This window comes from Hibiscus syriacus, unplaced genomic scaffold (assembly GCF_006381635.1).
Source record: "Hibiscus syriacus cultivar Baekdansim isolate YM2019G1 unplaced genomic scaffold, ASM638163v2 tig00116962_pilon, whole genome shotgun sequence".
NCBI classification, from domain to species: Eukaryota; Viridiplantae; Streptophyta; class Magnoliopsida; order Malvales; family Malvaceae; genus Hibiscus; species Hibiscus syriacus.
This window is the reverse complement of record NW_024063488.1, coordinates 1059845-1086178: the sequence shown is the minus strand read 5'-3', so window position 1 is coordinate 1086178 and position 26334 is coordinate 1059845. Positions and strand designations below refer to the sequence as shown.

Genomic DNA, 26334 nt, shown 5'->3' with positions numbered 1-26334 from the left:
GCTTCTCTCATTTTCTTTTCTTTCGGTTGTTTTCTTGCCTCTGGTTGCTGGTGTTCGTTGTGTTTGCTTCGTCTGTTGGTTTTTTGGCTTGCTTCAGCTGTTCGTTTTCCGTTGTTTCTCGTGTCTGTGCTCGTCTCTTTTTTTTTTTTTCTTCCAGGTGACCGATGGCTTTATAGCCACCACCGAGTCTCGTTTTGGACCAGTCACAAGGGTAAAGCTCGGTGAGTCACCATAGCTATGGTGGTGACTTACCACAGAGTTGTAGCATGGAGGGGCAGTTGGATCTTCTGGAGCGTTCTGTTGAAGCAGTGGCAGTAGCTTCCTGAGGCGGCGGGGTGGTGGCAGCAAGGGAAGCGGTGACGTGGCCCTAGGGTGATGATACCCTAGGGTTTCCTCTAGAGGCTTCTGGACCGTTGGATCTTACCAGATCCAACGGTTGAGATTGAGGCGGTTGGCTGTTGAGGTGATGAAACCCTTGTTGGGTTTAGGGTTTCTTACTGTTGGGCCTCTGGGATTTGTAATTGGGTTGGGTTGTTTTTTTATTTTTGGCATGTAAATATAATAATATAAATAATAATAATAATAATAATTATTATTATTATAATAAAACGGGATAAAAATTTAGTGTCTTCAGCTGCCCCTCTTTGCACATTCTTGTATTAACAAGAATAGGGCAAAGATGAAAAGACAATAAATTTTTATTCAGTTGACTTCTCTTAATTAAGATGACAATGTTGAACAAGTTCTTCTCATTATGAACTCTTCCACTGGGGATGACAATTCATCTCATTCTGTGATGTAATCTAGCAAAAAGTTTGAACAAGTTATTCTAATTATGAACTTCTTCTGGAAATGATGATCCTTGAAAGAGGTGTCATTGATTCAACTTCATATGTGATAAATTAAGGCAAGGTTGAACAAATTCTTCTCATTATGAATTTCTTCTCCTTCTTCAGATGAGTTCTTCTCATTATGAACACTTCTGGAAATGTTGATGTTGATCTATCTCCTTCCGTGATAGAGTCAAACAAAGGTTGAACAAATTCTTCTTATTATGAACTTCTTCTTCCTCTTCAGATAAGTTCTTCTCATTATGAACTCTTCTCTGGAAAAGTTGATCAATCGAGTGATGAATTCAAACAAAAATTTGAACAAATTCTTCTTATTATGAATTTCTTCTTCCATCTTCAGATGAGTTCTTCTCATTATGAACTCTACCTGGTAATGCTGATACATCAAATGATGAATTCAAACAAAAGGTTGAACAAGTTCTTCTCATTATGAACTTCTTCTTCCTTCTTCAGATAAGTTCTTCTCATTATGAACTTTTTCTGGCAATGCTAATCCATCGGGTGATGAATTAAAACAAAAAGTCGAACAAGTTCTTCTCATTATGAACTTCTTCTTCCTTATTCAAATGAGCTATTCTCATTATGAACTCTACCTGGCATGTTGATCCATTGAGTAATGGATTCAAATATTTGCTAAAATCTTTGAAGTTCCTGTCAAATATTCAACATGGATAAAATGAATGAAAATACCCCTATTTGCAAATGTCTAAATATGAGGCATGAATATCAAGTTCATCTTTATTTGATTTCAAAGTGGTGAACTTGGTCTTCCTTCACTTGGTCAAAATATCATTTCAAATTGCATTTATGATTTGGAAGAGCAATCTTTGTGTCTTCGTTGCTTCATTTGCATTAAAGTCTCAGAAGAAAATGTTTTATTTATGGAACTCTTTTCGTAGTTAGAACTATGACCTTGATGCCCCATTTTGTCTGGATAAAATCGACTTTCTTTGTCTAGACTTGTGTAGAAATCCAATAAAGCTTTCATCTTTGAAAAGAGAATATATCATCTTCGGAGAGAGAATCTATCATCTTTGAAGATGTAGATGTAGATATGCCTGATTCAGCAAATTAATTAGGAGAGTAGTGTCTGTTCTGTTTTGACTCTTGAAACACATCACAAGGAGGATTTATCCCAATTCCTTTCATGTCTCCACATCTAATCAGATCTCGAACAAGGCAATTTGAACCATATCATGTCAAGATGCTTAACAACAACCTGTTGTTCAACCTTAGTTGGCTCCACTAGTTTCTTGTTGTTAAAATTTCTGGTTCCCTTCTGTGGAAAGAAATCTTCATCATATCTCACTTCTAACCTTGGGGTTGGAGAAGACAAACTTCATCTTGGATCAACAAATGGAAATACCATATGATTGCAGCATTGGTTCAGCACCATAATTACTGGCTTGTAAAACACTTGACAACACATTCATCCAGCTGTGGTTTCTGCATAACTTTTTGGTCAGGGAAGCTCTTTGCACAATGTTCAAAGCTTTTGTATGATGTCACAAGACCACTTGAGAACAAAATTCAATGGGAATACAAATGATATGTTGGCATGTTTCATGTCCAAAAAGTTGGTCAAATTCACAAGATATGATATTGTCAAATTGAATAAGAGATACCAACTGATCTTGATATTGTCTTGAGCAAGGAAAAAGTAATATCGATCACGTTTTCTTCCGTAATGAGTGTTGTAGGACATAGAAACACATATGTTATAGGAACCATGTACAGAAAAAGGTTCATGGAATTCTTGTTGCTGTAGATGAAATGCACATGATAAATCCCAATTGATGAAAACTCAATTCAGCCTGGCTGGCAATGATAACCCTAGTAACAACGAGAATAAGGGTAATATACATAAGTCAAGCCTCCCTCTTCAATGTTATCAAGTAAGCAAAACTGATGTGAAAAACAATTTTGTAGCCTTAACAACATGATTGAAACTAATTGTCAAGAATCTTAAAGAAATATTTCCAATCGTTACTGACACACAAAGGACTAAATTCAAAGCTGAGATCTGGAGGAACTGGACCCTGGATCGAATAGTCTGCCTGGGGACCATCTTTATCTATGCAACCGTGATGTAGCTTAAAGAACACGCTGTCATATGACACATGGTTAAGAAGATTGGGTATTTGAAACCATACTTGCTGAGTAGATATTTGTTCAACAACAGGACCCTAATACAATTGCCTGATGAACGAAACAATCATGTATAATCAGCTCGACTGTCACTGCTTCACCATTTTCATTCTTCATACTTTTTTGTCTCATTGGAAATATTTGCTCAAGTCAATGATCTTTAACACATGATGATATGGGTCTTCAGCATGCCCCAGTATTTGTTGATATGAATTTTCAAAATACATCAACATTCCTGATTCTGATTGAAATGGGCTTTCAGTCTGCCCTAGCATTTGCTTCTTGTTGATGTGAGCTTTCAAAATGCCTCACCGTTCTTATTTCTGGTTGAAATGTGCCTTCAAGATGTCCCACATGAATCTGTCTGAATTGGTCTTCAAAATGCCCCCAACACTCTAAACTGTAAGGTTTACTCTCAATGTCTGTTTGACTTGAATCTCATGATCCTCACGAGGTCCAATTTTGCTAATGCTCCATTGAGGGTACTCGTGATCTTTACACAAATATGTTAATCTTGAATGCTCTCATTCTGGTGTCATTAAACAACAATGTTGTCAAGAGGAATTCTCTTCATGTTGTCGCAAACTTAAGAAGTGTTCAATCATTCTGACAGAAACGTCTAAGATAGTGCATCTTCTGAATGAGGTGATCATCTTCTGGATATGGAGGGGTCTAGTAGGACAGAGCGGTATAAATTGCTTGGTAGTCCATTCCAGGCCGACACAGTGGCTTATCATCTTTCAGTGAAGGCTATTTCTGGAATATAGTTTTCTGTGGGAGAGAAACCAATTTATGTGAACAGTAATCTGATGTACTAGCAAGACTACATATACACTGGTACAGGCTCTTCAAAAATCCACACCCATTCAACATGTTGATTCTGATAACTACTCATCTGATTATGAAACGATCTTTCAGGATTATTTCACAGATATTGATAATTATTCTGATACCAAAGAAATCCTGAATTCTGATTCTGATGAGGAGAATAAACTGTTATACTTGACAAAAAATGGGGAACTCAGAGGCTGAGGCTTCAATAGCCATGGAGAAATGTGATCTGGATTCATCAATTGCAGAGTTGACAGGTTTTATATGTGCTGCTCAAATGGTTAAGGCTGCTGATACACTTTTTTTGGTAGAAGATAGGAAACCATTATGTAATGACCCCAATTACAAGCAAAGGCAAAACTCGGGCTATGATTTTTAGAAAAGGAAGAAGTAGAGGAAGATTGAAAAGAAGCTTCTTAATGAAGATGATCATGCAGTTCATCTTCCAAATCCAATGATTGGTTTTGGGGTTCCTACTGAATCCGATCAGATTACTCAAAGAAAACTTCCAGAAGATGCTATTGGGCCTTCTCATTTCTACTATGAGAATGTGGTACTTGCTGCAGTTGGTGTTTGGACCAAAATATCACGGTACTTATATGATGCAGATCCAGAATTTGTAGATTCGAATTATTTTTATGCTGCTGCACTGAAAAGGGGCTATATTCATAATCTGCCAATTGAGAAAAGAATTTCTCTTATTCTTCTTCCTCCACGCACCATACATGATGCTTGTCCATTAACAAAGAAATGGTGACCTTCTTGGGATCCAAGAAAAAAGTTGAATTGTTTACAAATATGTACAGGAAGTGCCAAATTGACAGAAAGGATCTGTAAAGCTCTTGAAGCTTATGACGATGAATCCTCTTTCGAGTGTCCAGAAGTATGTTCTTGATGATTGCCGAAAATGGAATCTGGTATGGGTTGGAAGGAATAAAGTTATTCCACTTGAACCTGATGAGGTGGAAATACTTCTAGGTTTCCCTAAAAACCATACACAAGGAGGAGGATCTGCTAAAGACATGTTCCCCGGTGGTATCAATGTTCTGTCTCTTTTCTCTGGAATCATTGATTTAGAGGTTACCTTTTACTGTCTTGGCATATCCTTGAAATGTTCAAGAACTGAAATGTGATCAGTTGGAGCAATTGATGAGTAGATTTAACGGACTCGACCTTGTTGTTGGTGTCATCCAGTGTAACAACTTTACTGGAAGAAATAAACATCATCAGGATGAACTAGAAGATTTTTGTTGGTGCATTTCTCTTGCAATGACTGCTACAGTGACTGCCTCTTCTGCTGCTTCAAGATACACACTGTCATATCCCACTCTTCCCGAACCATGGAAAGGTTTAGTTGAAATAGGTTTTCAGTATGTCCTTTTAGAATAAGGTAATCATTCTTGATAAGTTGCTGATAATGCCACAAAAGAGCATCATAAGTTCAATTCTCCAAAATTTCTGGCTTTTCAGACCACTTGATTTCAAAAGTGCTTCATCATTTTGGCCTGAGTTATTCTTTCTCTTTAATAGAGGTAGAATAGGAAACAACTTGCTTCAAGGACTTTCTTCATTTGAGACTGTCCTGTTTGAAAATGCTTTTTCTCATTTCTTTATCGAAGAATAAAATAATTTTGTAAAATATTTCTTATCACAGGTTCACAATATAAATCAAATCATAAGACATGAAATTAATGAATATCAAATAAATCAACTACTCTTTTAAATCATTCAAAAATCATAGTCCTATGGCAAGTGTCAAAATTATTGATTGATTTAAGGTGTAGGTTGATTCTGGTAAAGTAAGGTCTCTCAGGTTGGTCAAGCATATATGTCTTCTTTGAGATTCCACTATCTTGAAGAAATGGTTGTTATGCTCATCTGATGGAGATACTTCTTGGTTCCCGAATCTCAGGAACGTCTTTGGGATGTGCGGTGCTTTATCAAGAGCTTAAGATCGTCTCTTATGTCGTTGTTGCACCATTCAATATTCGAGCCGTCTTTTCAGGTTTTCAACTCGAATCCTTCTTTGGTTCCAAGATGTTATTTAAAAATTTACATCTTGAACTCCCCTTTTATCATTTTTTATATCATGTATTAAAGATTTTAAAAATAATTTTGTAAATAAAAATCAATCCTGAGAGGCGGAATGAAATCTGAAGATAGTCCCTTTCACGTAGAAATCCATGTATGATTAGAATGGATTTTTCAGGTACGTAACGTAGACCATGGGTTATGGTTACGAAAGAAAGGGATAAAAAGGCCCAAACAAGTGTTTTAAGGGTAATTAAACCACTGATCAATTCATTCTGATGCCTTCAATTTTGCCTTGCTTGTCTTGGATCTGCTTTGTTGGGGATTTTTCCATAAGATTTATTCATCTCTTGTATTTCTTGTGCTTCTTGTTGAATATGAATCTTTGAACTTATTGTACTTGATTAACCTTGTAGCTTGAGGCTCAATGAGTCACCAATCATGATTCAATTTTTTTCTTTTTTCATTTTTTTCATTTTCCCCCCTTTTTTTTTCCATTTTTTTGAGTATATGACTTCAATTGCTTTGAGAACCTCCTTTTCCTCTTGTATTTCGAAAATTATTTCGTTATTCTTGAATGGATTGATCTTCAAGCACTTTGCATTTGATCTACCTTATAGTTCAAAACTCTCTTCATTTCATAAATATTTGCCTTCGTAATTGACAATCTTTATTCCTGTGAGCAGATATCCTTTTTCTTGCCTTCCAAGGTGGAGGGTGATCCTTGGTTAAGGTTGAATCAGAAAAAAATATTATAGGCTCAAAAGGGACAACAAGGGATATATATATATATATATATTTGAAAGGATAAATGAAACAATGTCGTTCGTTATCTCATACACATAAGCCTTTGTAAAAAGAATTATCCCCAGGGGGATGAATATTCAAGATTAATCTTTATTTACATGAAAATGTAATTAATGCATGACTTATTTATTCGAATCAATCCATTTTTTTTCTTGTTCTTTGAGTATACCCCAATCACTCGAAATTATATTCGATAAGTTGATCCATAATGCCTCATCTCGTCTCTTCTTGCAGGAAGATTCACGGATAATTTGAAAATTTGGTTCTTTTGATGTCTTTTGGTTCATGATGGTTTTGTATATGGAAGGACAAAGGTATGACTTTGGAAGTCGTGTATATAGTGGAAGGTAATGAACCCATCAACTTTACCGGAGAAGGTAAACATTTGGATTTGATGTCTCAAAAACAAGTAGAGATATGACTTTAAAGTCTCAGATAAATGTATGTGATGATTTGGTTTTTGTAAGGATCAAGTAATTGGCATTGTTCGGGATACGAAAGGTATAATTTTATCACTTGCCAAAGATCTATAATTCTTGAAAAAGAATATTTAATATACTTTGATACTCAAAAATTTCAAGATTAAAATTTAATTCCTTGTTCATAACCATAAAAGCAACACAGGTTTATTTATTGCACAAAAAGCGGAGAAAGGAACAAAACAAAGTTCAAACAAGATGCTGAAAATAAAAAAGTACTAGAGTGGTAGATAACACTTCCACTTGTTTATGCATCATTACTTCTCTAATGTTGGGGTGTGTAATAGGATCAAGGTCATTATCCTTATTTGCCCCCCATTTCTTGATCATTTCTTGTATCAAGACTCCTTTGTCAACAAGCGTCTCTATTTATTTTAACAGTTGCCAATAATTCTCTGTTGAATGCCCCTTCACCCCCAAATGAAAATTACAGAAACTATTTTGATCATAGCAATGGGCAAAAGGGTTTGGTGGTACTTTCGTTGGTTTTGGTGTAATGTATCGACCTTTAACCAAATGAGGGTACAAGTCTGAAATGGAAGTTTGGAACACTTCCAAAGTTTTTCTTGATCGCATGACTTTCTTTGGTCGATCTGAACAAATACTTGCTCTTTTTCTTTTGCAATTGCGGGGACTCTGGATGGGACACTCATTCACATTATCAGCTTTTGCTTTTTGAACCGTCGGGCTCTTGGATGTGACATTTGAGTTTCCTTCGTTGACTACATTTTCAATTGATTCTCCACTTATCACAAGATTCTCGAATTCCTTCGTCGGATTTGCATGCATTAACTCGAAAAAAGGAGCAAGAAAGGAATCACGAAACATATGTAATATCTCTTTTTCTAACATGGGAGGTTGAACTTGTTCTTCTACTCCTCTCCATCTTAAGGAATACTTCTTAAACCCTTCATTGGCTTTTATCCTTAATCCTCGAAGATCCATACGTGTTGGAGTTAAGCCTTTAACATATCGATATTGTCCCAAGAATGCATTAGCTAGATCAACCCATCTTTTAATCTGCTCTTGGGTCAACTGATTATACCAGACTACTGCTGGTCCAATGAGGCTAGCATGGAATGAGTGAATTAACAGATCATCAAAACTTAAATATCCTTCCATTTTTTTGCAAAACATTCTCAAATGGATTAGGGGACACTGGTGCCATCATATTTCTCAAAATCAGGCATTTTGAATTCATGGGGAATAACCAAGTCTGGAATCAAGCTGAGCTCTCTTGCTTCTAATTCTTTGCGGGAGGCATTAACATCTTTCATATTTCTGATTGATTCATCCATCTTCTTGAATCTCTCCTCATATTGTGAATAATTAATGAGGCTATTATTTGGGTTCAAGTGGGGTGCCCCAGGGTATATTATCATTATTGACTCATTAATCTGATAGCACTGTTGCTCTTTAGCAGTTATCTCTTCCTTGTAAGATGTCATCCCCTGAATAATTTGATTTGGTCCATCTGGTACTGAATTCGATATTTCTTTCTTTGTATCCTGAGGTAACCATGTCAATTGTTCTGGCCACTGATCTTGTAGTCTCTCATTAGATTGTTCCATTGTTTTCATGATGATGGTACAATATGAATGAATGGTCTCAATTTTACTGTTACAGAACCCTTCATGAATTATTTATATGTTTTTATAATTAATGTATATATCAATACTTTAACAAATAAAAAATGTAAATGCAAAATGCATAAATACATAAATGCAAAAATATAAATGTAAATTATTTAAAATACCAGAATATGACATCCAGTTATATTAAGACTGTCATTTTATTTCATTTTGAAAATAAATAAACATTTAAATATGTTTTAATGCATGATGTAAATGTAAATACAAACGTAAAAATACAAAAATGCAAAATGCAAATGCCTGTATGAAAAGGTGTTACTCAAGAGTGATCATTTTAGAACAGATTTCATTGAACACAAAAGTTTCTGTGCATCAAACAAAACTTTTACATATAGGGGATGGCTTTTACTCCTAATTTCTCTATTTCTCTTAAAAGCCAAATTAAATTCCACTCATGTTCAGGTGTGGAGTTATCCATCTGATTTAATTCTCTAGCGAGGCCAGCAAAGTCTACCAGTTTATGAGCCACCTTACTTGTTTGAACAGTAACTTCCTTCATGAAATTGTCTTTTTCCTTCATTCTCTGTGTCAATTCTCGAAGTTGTAAACAATATTGTTCCTTTTTTCTTGTGAGAAAATCTTTGTGCTCCATAAGTTCTCGTACAAGATCTCCATAATCATCTAAACATTTCTTCAATGTCTTGTTCTTGTCCATAGTGACTTTTAATTCAATATCGATCTCAAGCTGATGAATCTGATATGATGCTTCCATGTTGGTCATAACACTATTCAACATTTGATTCTTGGCTTGACATTTTTTGAATTCAATGACAGAGGTATTGCGCCTTTCTTCTGCAGCTCTTAAATCATGATAAAACTTCTTGGCTCGACCTTCATGTATGTTATAGTTCTTTTTCAGTTTGGTGACCCTTGTTATCCACTCTTCTGGGGTGTTTCCTATGCTAGAATTTTGAAAGGCTTGATTGACCTTCTGGAAATCTTCCTGCATGGTTTCCATTTTGGTGCTCAATTTATCGTTTTCAATCTTTAAATGACGTATTTGAGCCTCAGACGTCAGCAAATTTTCTTCTTGCTGGGTGTCCCTACTGATAATTTTACCTTTGTCCACTTTTGGTAATAATCTAGCAGGACCTTCAGTTACCAAACTAGGTTGATCATTTGTCATAAATTGTAAGGTTCCATGATCCAAAAGACTTTGGACTCGTTGTTTGAAGGCAAGACAATTCTCAATGGTATGTCCTTGAGTTCCGGCATGATATTCACAATAAACTTTGATGTCATACCAATTCGGATACGGAGATTGGAACAGTTTTATATAGTACGGGGCCACTTATCGTGCTTCAAGTATTTTTTTATACAAATCTTTATATGATATAGGGATAACATCAAAATGAGAACCACCTTTTATCTTGGATTAAACCTGAGTTTTAGACGTCGAGAGTAGACTAAACTTCGTCGATTTCAGATTATATGATTTCTTCTCATCTTTGGGAGCTTTTACAGTTGTCACCATTTCCTGAATATCTCCAGACAACTTGTGAATACAAATAATGATTGTCTGCAACTTCTCAAATTGGTTAGGATCAGATATCCCTTGCATATATGAAATTGCAGGATTATCTTCATTAAGCTTTCTCTCTTTCTGTGCAGGAATCTCTTCTCCTTTAGCCAAAATAGATATTCCATCCATCATCTTGGACATCTGCTCTCTTATTTCTCGTATGTCCTCTTGCTCCTTAATGGACACATGATCTTTAGGTGCATATCTCTCCTCTATCTTCGGAGTTCCCTCAGGATACCATTCCATGGTTGCGTCATATTTTGTTCGATCATAAAACTTTTTGTCCATTTATGATTTCTTTCCAATTTGATGAAAAGTCTTTCAACTCAACACCTTTTGGTTATTCTATGATCATTCAATGCAAACGAAAGAAATCAATATAAACAAGTTAGAGCAAAACAAAATGTATGAAAAATAAAAATGGGAAGGGAAAAAATAAATTGGTTAGTACCAAGAAAGATTCTATCTATCAAGGTATATAATATATCCTAACCTCATGCGTTCTAGTTCCATGCTTTGTTTGAGAAAATTAACCTAACTGCATGATTTCTAGTTCGCATGCATTTATTCAGGAAAAAGAAAATAAAATAAATTGAAAGCTAAAGCTTATTTCTCCTTTGTGTACACCTACAGACAGAGATTCAGTACAGTCTCAGATCAGGAGAATTTCTAAGGTTTATTATATGCAGGGTTTCAGTTCTAAGAGTAAAGGTACTCGAACTATCCTTGTTGGTGCCCTCTTAGGCTGCCAACCCTCAATCCTAGTCCACTACAGACTTAAGCAGATCGAGTTCAATTAGAGGGGACACATTTCTTTATGCCTGACACGGAGAATAAATTCCCACGAAGACATAGAGCATATGAACCCCGAAAGCTACTTGCTAGGTCTGACACAGAGAATAAATTCTCACGAAGACGTCGCTTTCACTCCCACTTAAAAGGGACAAATCTCAGTTATAGAGATTATGTTTATACAATGCAAGTATTGTGTGTGAGGAGAAATATTCAGACTTCTGACAGACAATAGATAATGAAATTTAATACTTGAAAAATAAAATAAAATATTTAATAAAATAATATATATAAATATTATGAAAATAATAAGTATATATAAAAATTTTGAGAAGAAAGAATCATAAATAAATTAAATATATGAATTTTTAATTTCTAATTAATAGAGACAATTTGTAATTGATTTTAAAGTTTGATCAGTCCCCAACGGAGTTGCCAAGCTGTCGTAACCGGTTTTCGCCCGGGCACGAAATTATTTACTTGGCGGGAAGAGTGATGTCGATAAAATAATTTTTTTAAAATGTTTTGGGAGTCGCCATCGGCCTTTTAGATCAGGTAGGTCGAATACCTAAAAATTATCTTTTAAAAGAATTTTTAAGAAAACATCAGTTAAAAGATAAATTGATCTGTGTTTTAACCAAAAATTTGTTTCTTTTTAATAATAAAAAGGGATTCATGGTCGATTACGTTTGGGGAAGGGTTAGCACCCCCACAATGCCAAAAAATTTGTACTCATTAATTATAAATTGTCTCTATTATTAGAAATTTAAATATTCAAAGATGTATTTAATTTAATCATATTATTTCAAATTTATTATTATGATTTTAATAAAATCTATTAATTTTTATATAATATATTTATTTACTTATAAATATCAGAAAAGGGCTTCTAGGTGCTTTAAGACAACTCCTTTCTTAATAAAATAAATAAATAAATATTAATAAAACATTAAAAAAAATAAAATTTATAAAAATAAAAATAAAATATTTATTTATTTAAAAATATCAGAAAATGAACATCCAGTTACTTTAAGACTGCCCTTTCTTAATATTGAATATATATATATATATATATATATATATATATATATATATATATATATATATATATATAATTGTTTTTCTTAAATCTAATTTATAAAATTAAATTTACAAATAGGATAAAAATAAATAAATAAATATTATATATATATATATATATTTGTAATAATAATAATAATAATAATAAATAAATATATTGAAATTGTAATGATTAAATTGTAAATAAATAATAATTAAAATAAAAGAAATTAAACTTATGAAATTAAATTGCAAAATATATAAAACTTACGGTTAAAATATAAGTGACTAAAATATGAAACTCAAAATTCTAATTCGAAATAAAATATGGGTATTAAAAGTATAATTTAAACATAATAATAATATGTGACTAGAATATAGAAAATTAAAACTATAGGTGTAAATAATAAAATAAAAGCTTATGGTAAAAATAATTAATAATTAAATTATAAGCTATAAAACTTAAATGCTCTAACTCGAAATATTATAAAATTTGAGCGCTAACAGTGTGATTTAACCTAGTAGTTATTCGGGATTGAAATATTAAATATAAAAATATGAGGGACTAAATATAATATTTATCCTAAATATATAAATATTTACTGATTAATGACTAAAACATAATATATTAAAATTCGAATGTCAAATTAAAATAAATACAAATAACTGGTGGTGACTATTTTGTAAAGATTACAAACATGGAACATCGCGAAAGGGGTTTACCCCTTATAAAATTACAGAAACACCCTCCCCCAAAACGACGTCATTTGGGAGAGGGTATTTAAACCCTTAAATGACCGGCCTTAGGGCCATCTTCCTTCATTTTTAATTTTTGCTTCTCTCTCATTTGAGAGAGAAGCTCTCGTTCTCTCTGGTTTTCCCTCACCAGAGGGAGAACCAGACACCGTCGGCCGCCTTGCTTCGACGCCAATCGCCCCGCCGGTCACCCTCTACGGTGGCCGAAAATCGCCAAGTTACCCCAAAATAACCTTCTTTTAATACTAAGACCAAATCTAGCCTCCTTTTGTCATAAAAATCCCTCAAACCCCGTAGATCTAGGTTTTATTTACCTTCGATGTTTGGATCTCCGGCGACGTTTGGGATTTCCGAGAGTGAACAAAGCGTCAAGGGTAAGGCTTCTCTCCTTTTTTTTCTTTTGGTTGTCTTCTTGCCTCTGGTTGCTGGTGTTCGTTGTGTTTGCTTCGTCTGTTGGTTTTCTGGCTTGCTTCGTCTGTTCGTTTTCCGTTGTTTCTCGTGTCTGTGTTCGTCTCTTTTTTTTTCCTTGCAGGTGACCGATGGCTTTATAGCCACCACCGAGTCTCGTTTTGGACCAATCACAAGTGTAAAGCTCGGTGAGTCACCATAGAGTTGTAGCGTGGAGGGGTAGTTGGACCTTCTGGAGCGTTCTGTTGAAGCGGTAGTAGCAGCTTCCTGAGGCGGCGGGGTGGTGGCAGCAAGGGAAGTGGCGACGTGGCCCTAGGGTGATGATACCCTAGGGTTTCCTTTGGAGGCTTCTGGACCGTTTGATCTTACCAAATCAAACGGTTGAGATTGAGGCGGCTAGCTGTTGAGGTGATGAAACCCTTGTTGGGTTTAGGGTTTCTTAATGTTGGGCCTCCGGGATTTGTAATTGGGTTGGGTTGTTTTTTTATTTTTGGCATGTAAATATAATAATATTAATAAATAATAATAATAATAATAATTATTATTATAATAATAAAAATAATAAAACGGGATAAAAATTTAGTGTCTTCAGGATTCACTTACACAATTTAGAATTCTTTTAATTTTACATAGATTTAATATCATTAGATAAGCGAAAATAGATGAATAAGATCAATTCCATATTTTTTAGATCGAATTACACAATGTAATTTTTTTTAGATTTACATAGATTTAGAATTGTTTGATGAGTAAAAAATAGACGATTGAGATTAACTTTTTTTCCGGTGAATATATTCTCATTTCTTACCGTTAATCTCATTCATCTATTTTCACTTCTCCAACCATTCTAAAAATGTATAAAAATTAATATATATATTATATATATATATATATATATATATATATATATATATATATATAAGGATAAAATCATGTTACACAACGTAAAACTCTTTTAGTTTTACACATATTTAAGATCGTTAGATGAATAAGATTAATAGTAGGAAATGAGAATATATTTACTAGGAAAAAAAACAATGAGTCAATCTCAAGCTCAACCAACGATCTTAATTCTATGTATAACTAAAGTGTTTCATATTGTGTAAGTAGATCATAACCTTATATATATATATATATATATATATATATTAAGATCCACTTATAAGATATTAAACTCTTTAATTTTACATATATTTAAGAGAAAATAACTTCAGTGACCGAAAATGTCTTATAATATACGATTTTAATCAACTTTTTTTGGATTTGCGAAAATGACCAACAAATTCGCAACGCGAACTCCAATTTCGCAACACAGTTTCCAAATACGCAGTGCGATAAATCGCAACACAGTTTCCAAATTCGCAACTCAATTTCAGAAATTCGCGTTGCGATAGTTGTGTTTACCTATATCGGTAATTAGCGTTACGAATTTGAAAATTGCATTGCGATAATACTGTTTACATTGCGATAGTACTATTTACATTGCGATAGTACTATTTACATTGCGATAGTACTGTTTACCTATATCGGTAATTAGCGTTGCAAATTTGAAAATCGCATTACGATAGTATTGTTTACATTGCGATTTTCAAATTCGCAACGCTAATTACCGATATCGGTAAACAGTACTATCGCAATGCGATTTTCAAATTTCCTAACGCTAATTACCGATATAGGTAAACAGTACTAAAATTCGCGTTGCGATTTTGGAACCTGTGTTGTAAAATTGGAGTTCACGTTGCAAATTTATTGGTCATTTTCACAAATCCAAAAAAATTTAATTAAAATCGTATATTATAAGGCATTTTCGATGACCGAAATTATTTTCTCTATATTTAATACCGCGTGAAAATATCTTACTCCTCGCACAATCTGTTCTTTTTGCAAATAGGATTCGTCACTTTCAATCCTGAAGTTCGGAAGCAGTTCGAATGTGCATTTCAGTCCATAAGTAATATGGAATTTACAGTTTGGTCCAATAATTTGTATTTTCTTTTAATTTAATCCTTTAAAATTTTAGTTAATTGGTTATGGCTTATTTAAATTTAAATATATTTCTGAATTTTATTCTAATAATCAAATGTTCGATTAATTTCATGAATATTCTGAAAAACTTGGTTTTGTTTGATATTTAAAAATAATTTCAAGTTTTACAATTTAGACCACAAAAACCTTATTTTTAAAATTGGTATCCCCAATTTGAATTTATTTTATTTCAAATCACCCTAGTATATAAGTGCTTGTTTATTTGCATACTAATTTTAGAAACTTTTTAGTATAATTGTCGAAGTGCTTAGTAAATTGATTTTAAACTTAAAAGTGAGGGTTATTCTAAAATTTTAACCGTTTAATGAAATTTTGGTGGGAAATAACTATTCTCCATGCCTGTAGGCTTCGAAATACTTGTAATTAAATTGATATTTGTTCTTAGTCACTTTGATAATTAACGTATCATTTTAAATCTAAGTTAAACCATCCTGATCAAGTTTGAGACATAACATTTGATGATATCAAAGTCAAGTTTACAACAATTAAACCATTGAATTGAGTTTCAGGACAAAAATGTTTGTCTGAAAATTTATGTGTTTTTAGGCACAAACGAGAACATATTAACTTATTTAAATAACATGTATAAAGAAATGCCTTAAATAACAATTTTGTGTTTATAACTATTTATAGATGATTTGCCTCATCATTGAGGAATTGTGAATATGAATGCATTGAGGATGTGTTGGTGAGTGATATGTCACCTCTTGTGTATAATATTATACACAATGATATTGTAATTTTGTCTCTCGTTGAGAATCTTCTTAAAAGGATTATTTTTTTTTAAGGAATTTACTTATATATTTAGTATAGGTATCGATATCGAAACTTGACCCAACGACATTGATTGTTAGGAAAAATCCGACCATATCTCTCGGACGTCATATCTATATTTTCACGTCGGCCCTATTAGTCGCATTGGTGTTTACGGCACTCGTTGTAGTGGTGCTTTCGGCGTTGTTTTTCTAAGTCGTAAATATTGTTTTGACGTTTATAAACGTCATTAAACCCCTAAAAATACACTGCTGTCTATTCTTATTGCAGGATTTATGAGCTTCATTATTATTTTTATATAGTATGAGAAGATTATATGTTAATATTTATTCATAAATTTTTTTTACTTAATGACAATATACTCTCTGTAAATGTAATTGCACGAATCTGGGTCTTCTTGAACAAAACAAGAACCCAACCCCTTTATCATTTAAGTAATTTAATAAATTCACAAGATTCACTGTTTTAATGAAAGATATTGAGAATCTAAAATTAATAAACAGTCTATTTCCTTGGCATGTATGAACAAAGAAGTAACCGTTGATTGGTTCCAGCTTATGACACTTAAAATCTACAATATATGCATCCTATGTCTTAAAGAGACTACCCAACAACTATAATAGCATAAATTACTTGATCTAAGCTATATTACTCGGATATACTCATGTCTGAAAGCATGTGAAACACCCATATTGTAGAATGATTCAAAGTAGTTAAAGTCCTCTTGAACCAGGAACATCGATCCATTCCAGCTGAAGCTCAACTTCACCAGTCTCCACGTTTCTGAGCCTCAAGAACATGTCTTGAACGACTTTCCCATTGCTCCAAATGATGCAACTCTCTTCCGCTAGACAGTTTTGCCTGCTCGGCTGAACTTTGGTGATTATGGTTCCATTTGGAAGACCTTGCAGACGCATCTTTACTGCGTTTAAAAATGGCTCAATTTCGAACTCTGCATCCCCCATTTTATCATCTAAACTGAACGTATCTCTGTCATATACAGCCTGCAAAAAATCATAATATTCATGTCATCAGAAAATGAAAAAGGAAATTGTGAATCAGTGGAGGTTGGAAAATACTTACAAGCTTAACTGGAAGAATAGGATCTGCAACGGAAAGAGTCAAGTCGTCGTTCCACTCTGGATTGACATCCTTCTTTATCACCCGAGTTTTTAATTTCTGCACACATCAGGAAGGTAGGTGAACAAAAATCTTTCATTGTAAAATGATCAACCACTAATTTTTACTGACCCAATCATGTTTGTTTACTGAGAAAAGTTACAGGGGAAAAAAGGGTTTGTCTTTTGAGCAGAAATTAAAACACAAATCCAGGAACTCTTAGAGACAAAACCCAGAATCTAAAATGCTCCAAAATTACCTGATGCCCCATACTGACAACAACATAGGGATCGCTGCTTACAACATCTCTGATGGCAAGATTCACACCTCTTTGCACATGAATTCTCAACAATCCCATCAAATTCTCCATATCTATCTCTGATTCTAATCCTGTATTTTCAGGGAAAAAGAAAAAGAAAGCTTTGGCTGCTGCTGCTGACTAAGAAGCTTGGTACATATCTTTGAATCAAAACCCAGAAAAGCTTAAACAAAAGGCGTGTTAGCCTTTTAGGCTATGTATATCTATGTATAATAGTATCTTTTGGTAAATAACTGAGGAATTACTATTTGGAAATAAATTGGCATATAATAATCACGCGCCGATTATACAATGATTATTCTATTTACATTGTATTCGTATATTGATTTAATCAGAAACAACTTGCAAAAAAGAAAAGGACATTTTTTTTACCCCTGCGAAAGACGATTTTGATTTTCTTCAATAAATACAAGGGTAAATCACATATTTTGTCACTTAACTATTATTTTGGTTCCATTTTAGCCATTTAATTATTTTTTTTTTCAAAACCATTACTAACATTACACTTTGATTATGTTTTTGTCACCCTCCATTAAAGAAAATAGAACTACTGCCATGATATTTTTTTTTTCAATGGTGATGTGATATTACCTTATGGTGATATGTCAATATAACTGTTAATTTTTTAACGGGTGACCAAAATATAACGTTAGCAATGAATTTGAAAAAGATAGTTGGAAGATCAAACAGAACTAAATTCCATGGATTAGACGAAACGATTATGATAAAGTATTGAGATATATTTATTAAATTAGTAAAATTGTAATATAATAATAATATGTTTGATTTTTTTAAGAGAAAGTGGAGGGGTCTCCATCAAATCAACAACGTAATGGGAATGGAAGGATTTATGAATGATTTTTTATATAAATAAAGTCGTTAATTTAGAGAGAAAAAATTATGATAATGGTCAGAGAAAAAATTACTCGAATAATGGTGAATTAGAATTCGAATAATGCATTTGTAATAGGATCACCCGGAGACACTATGTAGTCCCTACGACTCAAGTGTATCCTACAGGAGAGACTCAACATTTACAATACGTCTCCCACACTCAATACATTTTCTCAAATTTTGCAATGTATCTTTCACACTCAATGTTTTTTCTAAATTTTAATTAGTATTTACATTGTAAATTAGAAAGGGATGAGTGAGTAGAATTGTATATCCATTCAACTTTCAATTGATATTTAAATTAGTTTTTAAATGGATGCATGGAAGGAGAGTGGAAGACACACTGCAAGTGCTGCATCCTACATAAGTCGCAGGGAGTACAATGCGACATTCATTCTAAAAGTAACATTATTTAAAAAAAATCAGCGATATTATAAAAAAGAATTGAAATAAAAAAATATACATATAAAAATAAATGAGAAACAATTATAGAATATCGACGATTAACATTAAAATTAATGTTGTTTCCATTAAACTAAAATAGAAAAAGAAAGAAACGACTAATTTGATAAGTTGTTTAAAATTGGTTTATTTTTTTCTTTTTCATTTTGGTACAAAGGACACTGCAGCTTGCAATGTTTACGGGAAAGTTCTACCGTAAGACAACCTTAATATATTGTTAACGAAAGACGTTAGTAAAAAATTACCTAAAATATTATTATTTCTACCTAAAACATTAATGTTTTTTAACATTTCTGGTAAAGTGTCCAATAATAACAAAACCGATTGAAAAAAATAATATTTTAGGTAGAGCTTTACCGGATATGTTAACAAAACCGGTAAAGCGCCCAATAATAACAAAACCGATAGAAATAATAATGTTTTAAGTAATTTTTTAGCGGAAATGTTAAAAAATAATAACAAAACCGGTAGCACCTTTCCATAATCGTATATTAAAACTGCCGCATGTGAGACTTCCCGTGTTTACGATCTCAATGTTCTGTCAAACATAATTGGAATATAATAATAATACTTTTAAAATTTTAGAAAATAGAAAATGCTAAATATTTTCTTGATCATTTATTTAATTTTATAAGTTTTGTACAATTATTTTTAATAAAATTGGTGTCAAAATAAATTTGGCTTCTTTATCAAAATAAATAGGTGTTAAGAGATTTATTGTTATATCTTGATGTCCTTGATTCGAGCACTGCAAATGTTAGAGTACTTATTGTTAAAATTATTGAGAGTATTTGAACAACTATTTTCATGTATTTACTCAGATTTATAAAAAATAATAAATACAAAAAATATACATAAATATTAAAACAATTGTAATTAGGTGAGGTCAGGTGTTGAAGCAACAACTAAGGTTTTTTTTAATGTTTCATAATATTAATTTTATAAGGTTATATTTATAAAATTTAAATTTAAATATAGTTTTTTAAATTCTTTATTACTAAATTCAGTCTCCACTACATTTTAATTAAAAAAATGTTCACTACGTTAATGCTCATCGAGAGGGATAACAAAGTAAAATGTGTGATTAGGAGTTGATTGGAGGACGTCAACGTTGAACAGGCGGCTTGGTGAGTGAGACGAAACGTGGTGCATTCTTAAGTGACTGTCATATTCCTCTTCCTGACGTCAGATATGTTATAAATTTAATCGGATCTACACAAATATCTATAATCACACATATAATTATAAAATATAATATTAGTATTGTCGGAACCGTCTTTCGGTTATACCCTGGAATTAAACTTCGATTTGGATTAAATGGGTAGGAGTCGCCACCGACCATTTATTTTGAAGCAAATGGGTTGATCGGATACCTTATTTCTTAACTGATATGCGTCTTACCAGAAATGTGTCGGTCTCGGGAGTCGGTTACAATCAAAGAATGATTAACACCTTTGAACCGCCTTTTCGGTACTACGTAATTTCCAATTGTCTTTCTCTTATTTGATTTCGAAAACCTTACAAGTAATCGTATTTCCTTGCATTTTTTGTGACTTTGCTAATAATTTTGTGTGTAAATCCCTATGGAATGTGTGTAATCTCTGCTTGTATTCGTATCAACACGTAGTGTTACAAATGATATAGATTACATTTATAATAAAAAATAGGCTATATTTAGAATCCTATTTTAACTAGAATCCTAATGCTTGTTGGTTTCTCTTGTTCTTGTTTCATGCGTGGCGTTGGTGAGGCCGAGAATGGTGGGATTGTTGCGTGAAAAACAACGACCAAGGGATGCATGAAGCACAAGGGGTCTTCGGCGAGGAGGCTTGCGATGCACTTAGGGTTTCTAGAAACCTTAATCTGAAAAAGGTCATGTGCTTTGGGTCTGGGCCGTTTGGGTCATGTGATGTCGGGCAGTTGGGTTGGGCCCAAGTCTGTAAAAAAACAACACATGAATGAATATGTATACCCAATATAATATGTATTATTTAAATATAGTATGTAATATAATATGTATTTATTATATAATACAATACATATACATTATATACTATAAATAATATTAAATGTCATGCAATAACATTGCACCCCAAAATATGTGTTATGCAACGTAAAACATATTCTTTAACAACGCTAATCCAAGGGACAAAATTTAGTGTCTTCAAGTATATTTACTAACATTTATACAAAATAATGATACTCAAAAATATCATTTTTAGTTCTTTTAAAATTCATCTTAACTTTTTTTTATTCATAATGGGTCCTTATAATAAATTATTCAATTCAAGCCCAAGTAAGCCCAATAAAAATGTCAACATTTAATTTTCACCTCAATACCTCATTAATACCATAATTACCATTTAAGCCACTAATTTTCTCAATATTCACCATTTTGTACTTAAACTTTGTTAACTTCCCAAAATAACTTAATTTCACATTCTAAATTCAATTTCAGCCCTAAAACAGTAATTTACAGTAATGTACATCAATTATTGAGTAATTACAGAATCATCCCATAACTTTTTAAAATTTCCGAATAGTTCCCTCAACTTTTGAAAAAGTACACTTTGGGCCAAAAAATTTTCTAAGGCTTGTAGAACCTTCCAAATATCATTTCTAAACCATGGTAATTTTTCTACAATTTTACCCATCATCTTCCTCAAGGCCTAATGGTTTATGTACCCAAGACTAGGGTTTTCATGATTTTCACTTGCTTCAAGCATGAAACCAACCTCTATTCAACACTTCAAGACTCTAGAATCAAACCCCTAACTTAATTTCATCAAAATACATCTTTCCCCAAAAGCTAGGGTTTGGACGAATTCAACATAGGCTTATGTAACCATGTACAAATATTTTTAATCAACAATCATGCTTGTATATGATTCTACAACCTCAAAAACATCAAAATCATTCATCAATTTCATAAACCTTAGTGTGAACACAACCCTAAAATTTGGGATCTTTGAACACAAGAAAGGTTAGCATACAATATTGGTACCAAATGATAGTGTTTTTCGCGTAGAACAATTTTATATTTCACTGCGTAATCCAAAATCCAAAGGAAATTGCTCAAAAATAAAAAATAAAATTTCTTTTACCTTGGTTATGGGAAGCACAAAATGGAGTTGAAAGTAGAATAAGTTTCATGAAATTTTTATGTAATTTCATGTTGATTTAACCTTTATTTAAGCTTAAAATGAATAAAATATTCATTTAATGACAAATGTTCATTTTGCCATTAATGAAACTTGATAATTACCTCAATACCAAGCCACATAAACCTTATTGTAACATCCTCAATACCGGGTTAGTGATCAATTTGTAAAGTTTTAGAATTTGGTGACTAGAGTAGAACCATGGATTAGTTCAATGATTTATTGGAAATAAATCATAAAAGTTGTTAGTAATTATAAGATGAATTGAAGGGCAAAAGGGTCATTTGACAAGGAAGATTTTTATTTTCCTTATAAGATAAGGAAATCAAGTGGGAAGAGAGAAAAGGTTCCAGAGTTCTCTTCTCTTCTCCTTTTCCTTCTTTATATGTAAAGGCTTGACTCAAAGGTGAGTTTCTTTGTTTGTTGATTAATTATTGATTTTAAGGTTGAGTTATGATCATTAGATGATAATTAAGCTTAAGAAAAGCTTAATTTGTTCTAAAACAACAAGATGAGAGATATAGAAGAGATTAAAGAAAATGAGTTTTTAGATGAATTTCTGGAAAAGAGTTAATAAGTGAAATTTGAGAAGGAATTTGACTTGTCATCACTAAGAATAAGAGATATATGAAGTTAGAAAGGATTAATAACAAAGTTAAAAGTTTAGTAAGTGTTGAGTTAATCGATTGACGGAATCGACCAAGAGGGGGGTGAATTGGCAATTAAAATTTTGTGGAAGCTTTTGCAGAAAATTGAAAGTAATTGCACAGCGATTTAGAGTGGTTCGACTTTATCAACCAAAGTCTACGTCCACTACCTTAGCTATCCACACTAAGGATTTTCCAACAAATTCACTAATTTGTTCTTTCTTTTGAGGCCAAAGAGATAACCTTACAACTCCCTCAAGAATATACTCCAATTCTTGAGAACACTCTTTTCTCAAAGAGAATATTACAAATTTGCAAACTCACAAGAAAAACCTAACAAGGAAAATATGTTTGCACAATTCTAGAACAAAGAAAGAACACTCAAGAATAAATACAATTTAGCACAATAAGTGTTCTTGAAAGTAAAATAAATATTGAATGAAAAATAGGCTTGAAATGCTCAAACTTGAGGTTTGATGCTTTCTCTTTGATTCTCTCTTGATTCTAGTTGCTTGATGTTTCTTGTTATTTATCAATGGCTTCTAAGCTTGCTTAAATACACCTTGAATAACTTCTGAACGTTGGGGATCATTAATGAAGTTTTTGGAGCCGTTTAAGTGTGAAAACAATTAATATTTCTGCTTGGAGCGTGGGGGGAATCGGTACCCCTCATGGGGAATCGGTTCCCTAAGTGTAAAATTCAAATATTTCGACCGTTGAACAGTGGGGGGAATCGGTTCCCTCCGAGCATACTAGAATTCTCATAGCCAAACCATTCAGGGGGAATCGGTACCCCTTGGGGGGGGGGAATCAGTTCCCTCTGAGAAATCTGTAATTTTTGGTTTTGAAATTGTTCGAAATATTTTGTAAAATCGTTTTAAAATTATTTTAAGATTAAAACTTAATTTTACACTTGAGTAAGGATTTAAAATGAACTTTGAAATACTTTGAGTAATATTTTGATATTCGATTTAATATATCGAATATACTTTAGAAAAATCATTTTCAAAATTAAAATTCTTTTAATTTAATTTGTTATATCGAAACATAAAAATGTTTTCAACAATCTCCCCCTTTTTGATATAACAAAACATTTTAAGATTTTCTAATTTCAAAATGAATTTTGATTTTGAAAAATACTACTCCCCCTTACTTTAACACTACTCCTCAAAAACACTTTTATCTCTCCCTTTTTGTTAAATTAAAAAGACTCGTAAAAGATTTTAAACAAGGTTTTGAAATCATTTAGCCAATGGATTATAAATATATATAGCTTAAACTGCTAAGAACACAATCAAAAGAGAGGTTAGCCATTAGTTTCATAAACAATATTCATAAACATGTAATGGATAATTGGTCATATATGTCTAAAGATGCAAAATAAACACGAAATCCAAATCAAATGTATTAAACATAAAATCGAACAACAAAAAATAAACAATCCAAAAGCATTCAAAATGTTTTAACAATAATGCAAATATCAAAGTTCAATCCAAACAAGCAAAGCAAAGATTAAAGTTCAGGCATCCGTAGGAGGATCAGGAGGTGGGAAATGAGCTCACATAGCTGCCATTTCATGAGTGAGTTCATTAATTCGAGCGTTGGTTGCCTCATTGTTTGCACGCATCTCCCGGAGAATTTCCAATTATTGAGCTTCCATAGTCGAGAAGTGAGATTCTATGGAAGTGAAGCGAGAATCCAAGGATGCATAACGGAAATCAAATGTCTCCATGAATGATTGAAAATATGGAGGCACATGATATTCTTACTGAGCTTGTTCCTCGTGTTGTTCCGGCTCATCGTCGGCTTCGTCAATATCTTGCATTAATTGCTCAAGTTCGGGATCGTCGTCATCTGCTGGAGGAGCTCGTGAAGAACTAGCTCCCGAAGTATCTTCAGAAGATCGAACCCATTCACCGATGTCCTTATTCTTTATCCATCCCTCTCTCGTTAAGGAAAGAATATTAATTTGTTTCTTGAGAGGAAATACAGAATCTAGACCTACTCTAAGCCCAGCTTTAGAAAATAGATTACTTATAATGCAAGCATAAACTAGATAGGAACAAAGTTTCTTATTTGGTACTAAGTTTACGGTTTCAACGATTTCAGCAAAAATAATCTCAGGAAGATTTATTTTAATACTGTTTTGGAAACAATGTAACCACCAAAGATCTAAAGCACGAAGAGTAGAGTAACGACCTCCGGATGGTCGAAATCAACAAGAAATCATTAGATGAAGAAAACAATCATAAAGATCTAAGACACTCGCACTATCCATTCTTTTATAACGAGAACCTAAAAGCTGTTTTTCATTTGATATACCATCATTATCTAATCCTAATTCATTAGCTATGTAAGCCGAGTCAAGATGGATAAATTGTCCTAGGAGATAGGAACGAACTGCTATGGTTTTGGTTTGAGCTCGGTTTTTAATGCAAACGGCATTAGAATAGAATATGCGAACAAGTTGATGGTAAACTATAGGTTCAAGGTCACAAAGTTTATCGAATTTCCACTCTTGTAAAAGAGGAAGATATCTAAAATCTATATCTATCATAGCTTGACGAGAAGGGATACATTCTTCTCTAATTTTGTAAGAGTCAAAATATTGATAATACCAAAAACGATGATTTCTAGGACCATGATGATTGAAGCACGAGTTTTGGATAGTCATATTAGGATCAACGGGATTAGGAATAGGAGGAGGATTTGAAGGTGGGTTGGATTGACGGTTTGAGCGACTAGATGATGACCTAGCACGTTTAGGATTGGACATGGTTTAGGAAATCAGAATAGAATGGATAACCTGCAATTTAGAAAACACATGTATGCAATTCAATCAATCCCAAAACTCAATTGAGTTCTCAATATTTCAAGGTTCTCTAAACCAATCCTAATGGGCAAAGTTTTTGAAAAACTTATTGAAAAATTAGATTTTGAAAATCAATATGTATAGTTTTCATAACAACAACATAATTCAATCAAAACACAATAATAATAAAAAATTATTTCGAAAATTTGAAAAACAATTTGAAAAAATCTTGTATTTTTGATGAAATTAGTTGTAAAATCAAGTTTTTAATCACTAAACAATCAATTCCCGATCACTATTTCTATCTAGAACTAATTAAAACTAGTCTTATGTTCAAAATCAATGAAATAGAGATTTTAGAAAAATTTACCTTGAAAGATAAGATTGAGTGGATTTTTGATGTTGTTTGCACGATTTTAATAATGCTAGCAGGTTTAGGAGATGATATTTGAAGAGAATTCCGATTAAAAACGTTGATTTGAGGTAAAAATGGAGATAGGGAGAGAGTAGAGAGTGGAAACGGCGGCAAGAGAAGAGAATTTTGGGTTTTAACATTTTGGGAGTTCTGCCCGATTTAAAAACCAGAACCCTAGGGGGGTATCGATTCCCTCTGCCCTATAATTCAAAATTATGTATTTTAAACACTCAAAATGCTAAATTAATCTTCTCTAGTGGTATTGGTAACTCATATATCAAAAATTAATTATGTTCAATCAATCAAATTAATCCGTAAACTACATTTGAACATAAAGTTAATTTTTCAT

At 32.7% G+C, this 26334-nt stretch overlaps 1 protein-coding gene across 2 annotated transcripts; it reads right to left on the bottom strand.

The window, feature by feature from the left end:
* Positions 1-1768: 1768 nt before the first annotated feature.
* LOC120189968 (protein C2-DOMAIN ABA-RELATED 1-like) lies at positions 1769-23837 on the bottom strand. 2 transcript variants are annotated; one of them, XM_039193101.1, is made up of 6 exons: positions 23823-23837; positions 17535-17653; positions 17240-17335; positions 16858-17160; positions 16179-16189; positions 1769-1781 (listed from the first exon to the last, which is right to left on the bottom strand). In XM_039193101.1, exons 2-4 carry the CDS (start codon positions 17643-17645, stop codon positions 16870-16872), a joined length of 498 nt encoding a protein of 165 aa, XP_039049032.1. In that variant the 5' UTR covers positions 17646-17653; positions 23823-23837; the 3' UTR covers positions 1769-1781; positions 16179-16189; positions 16858-16869. The 2 variants fall into 2 exon arrangements, with proteins under 2 accessions (XP_039049032.1, XP_039049031.1); XM_039193100.1 differs by lacking the exons at positions 1769-1781; positions 16179-16189 and having other exon boundaries at positions 16717-17160.
* Between the last annotated feature and the right edge of the window lie 2497 nt (positions 23838-26334).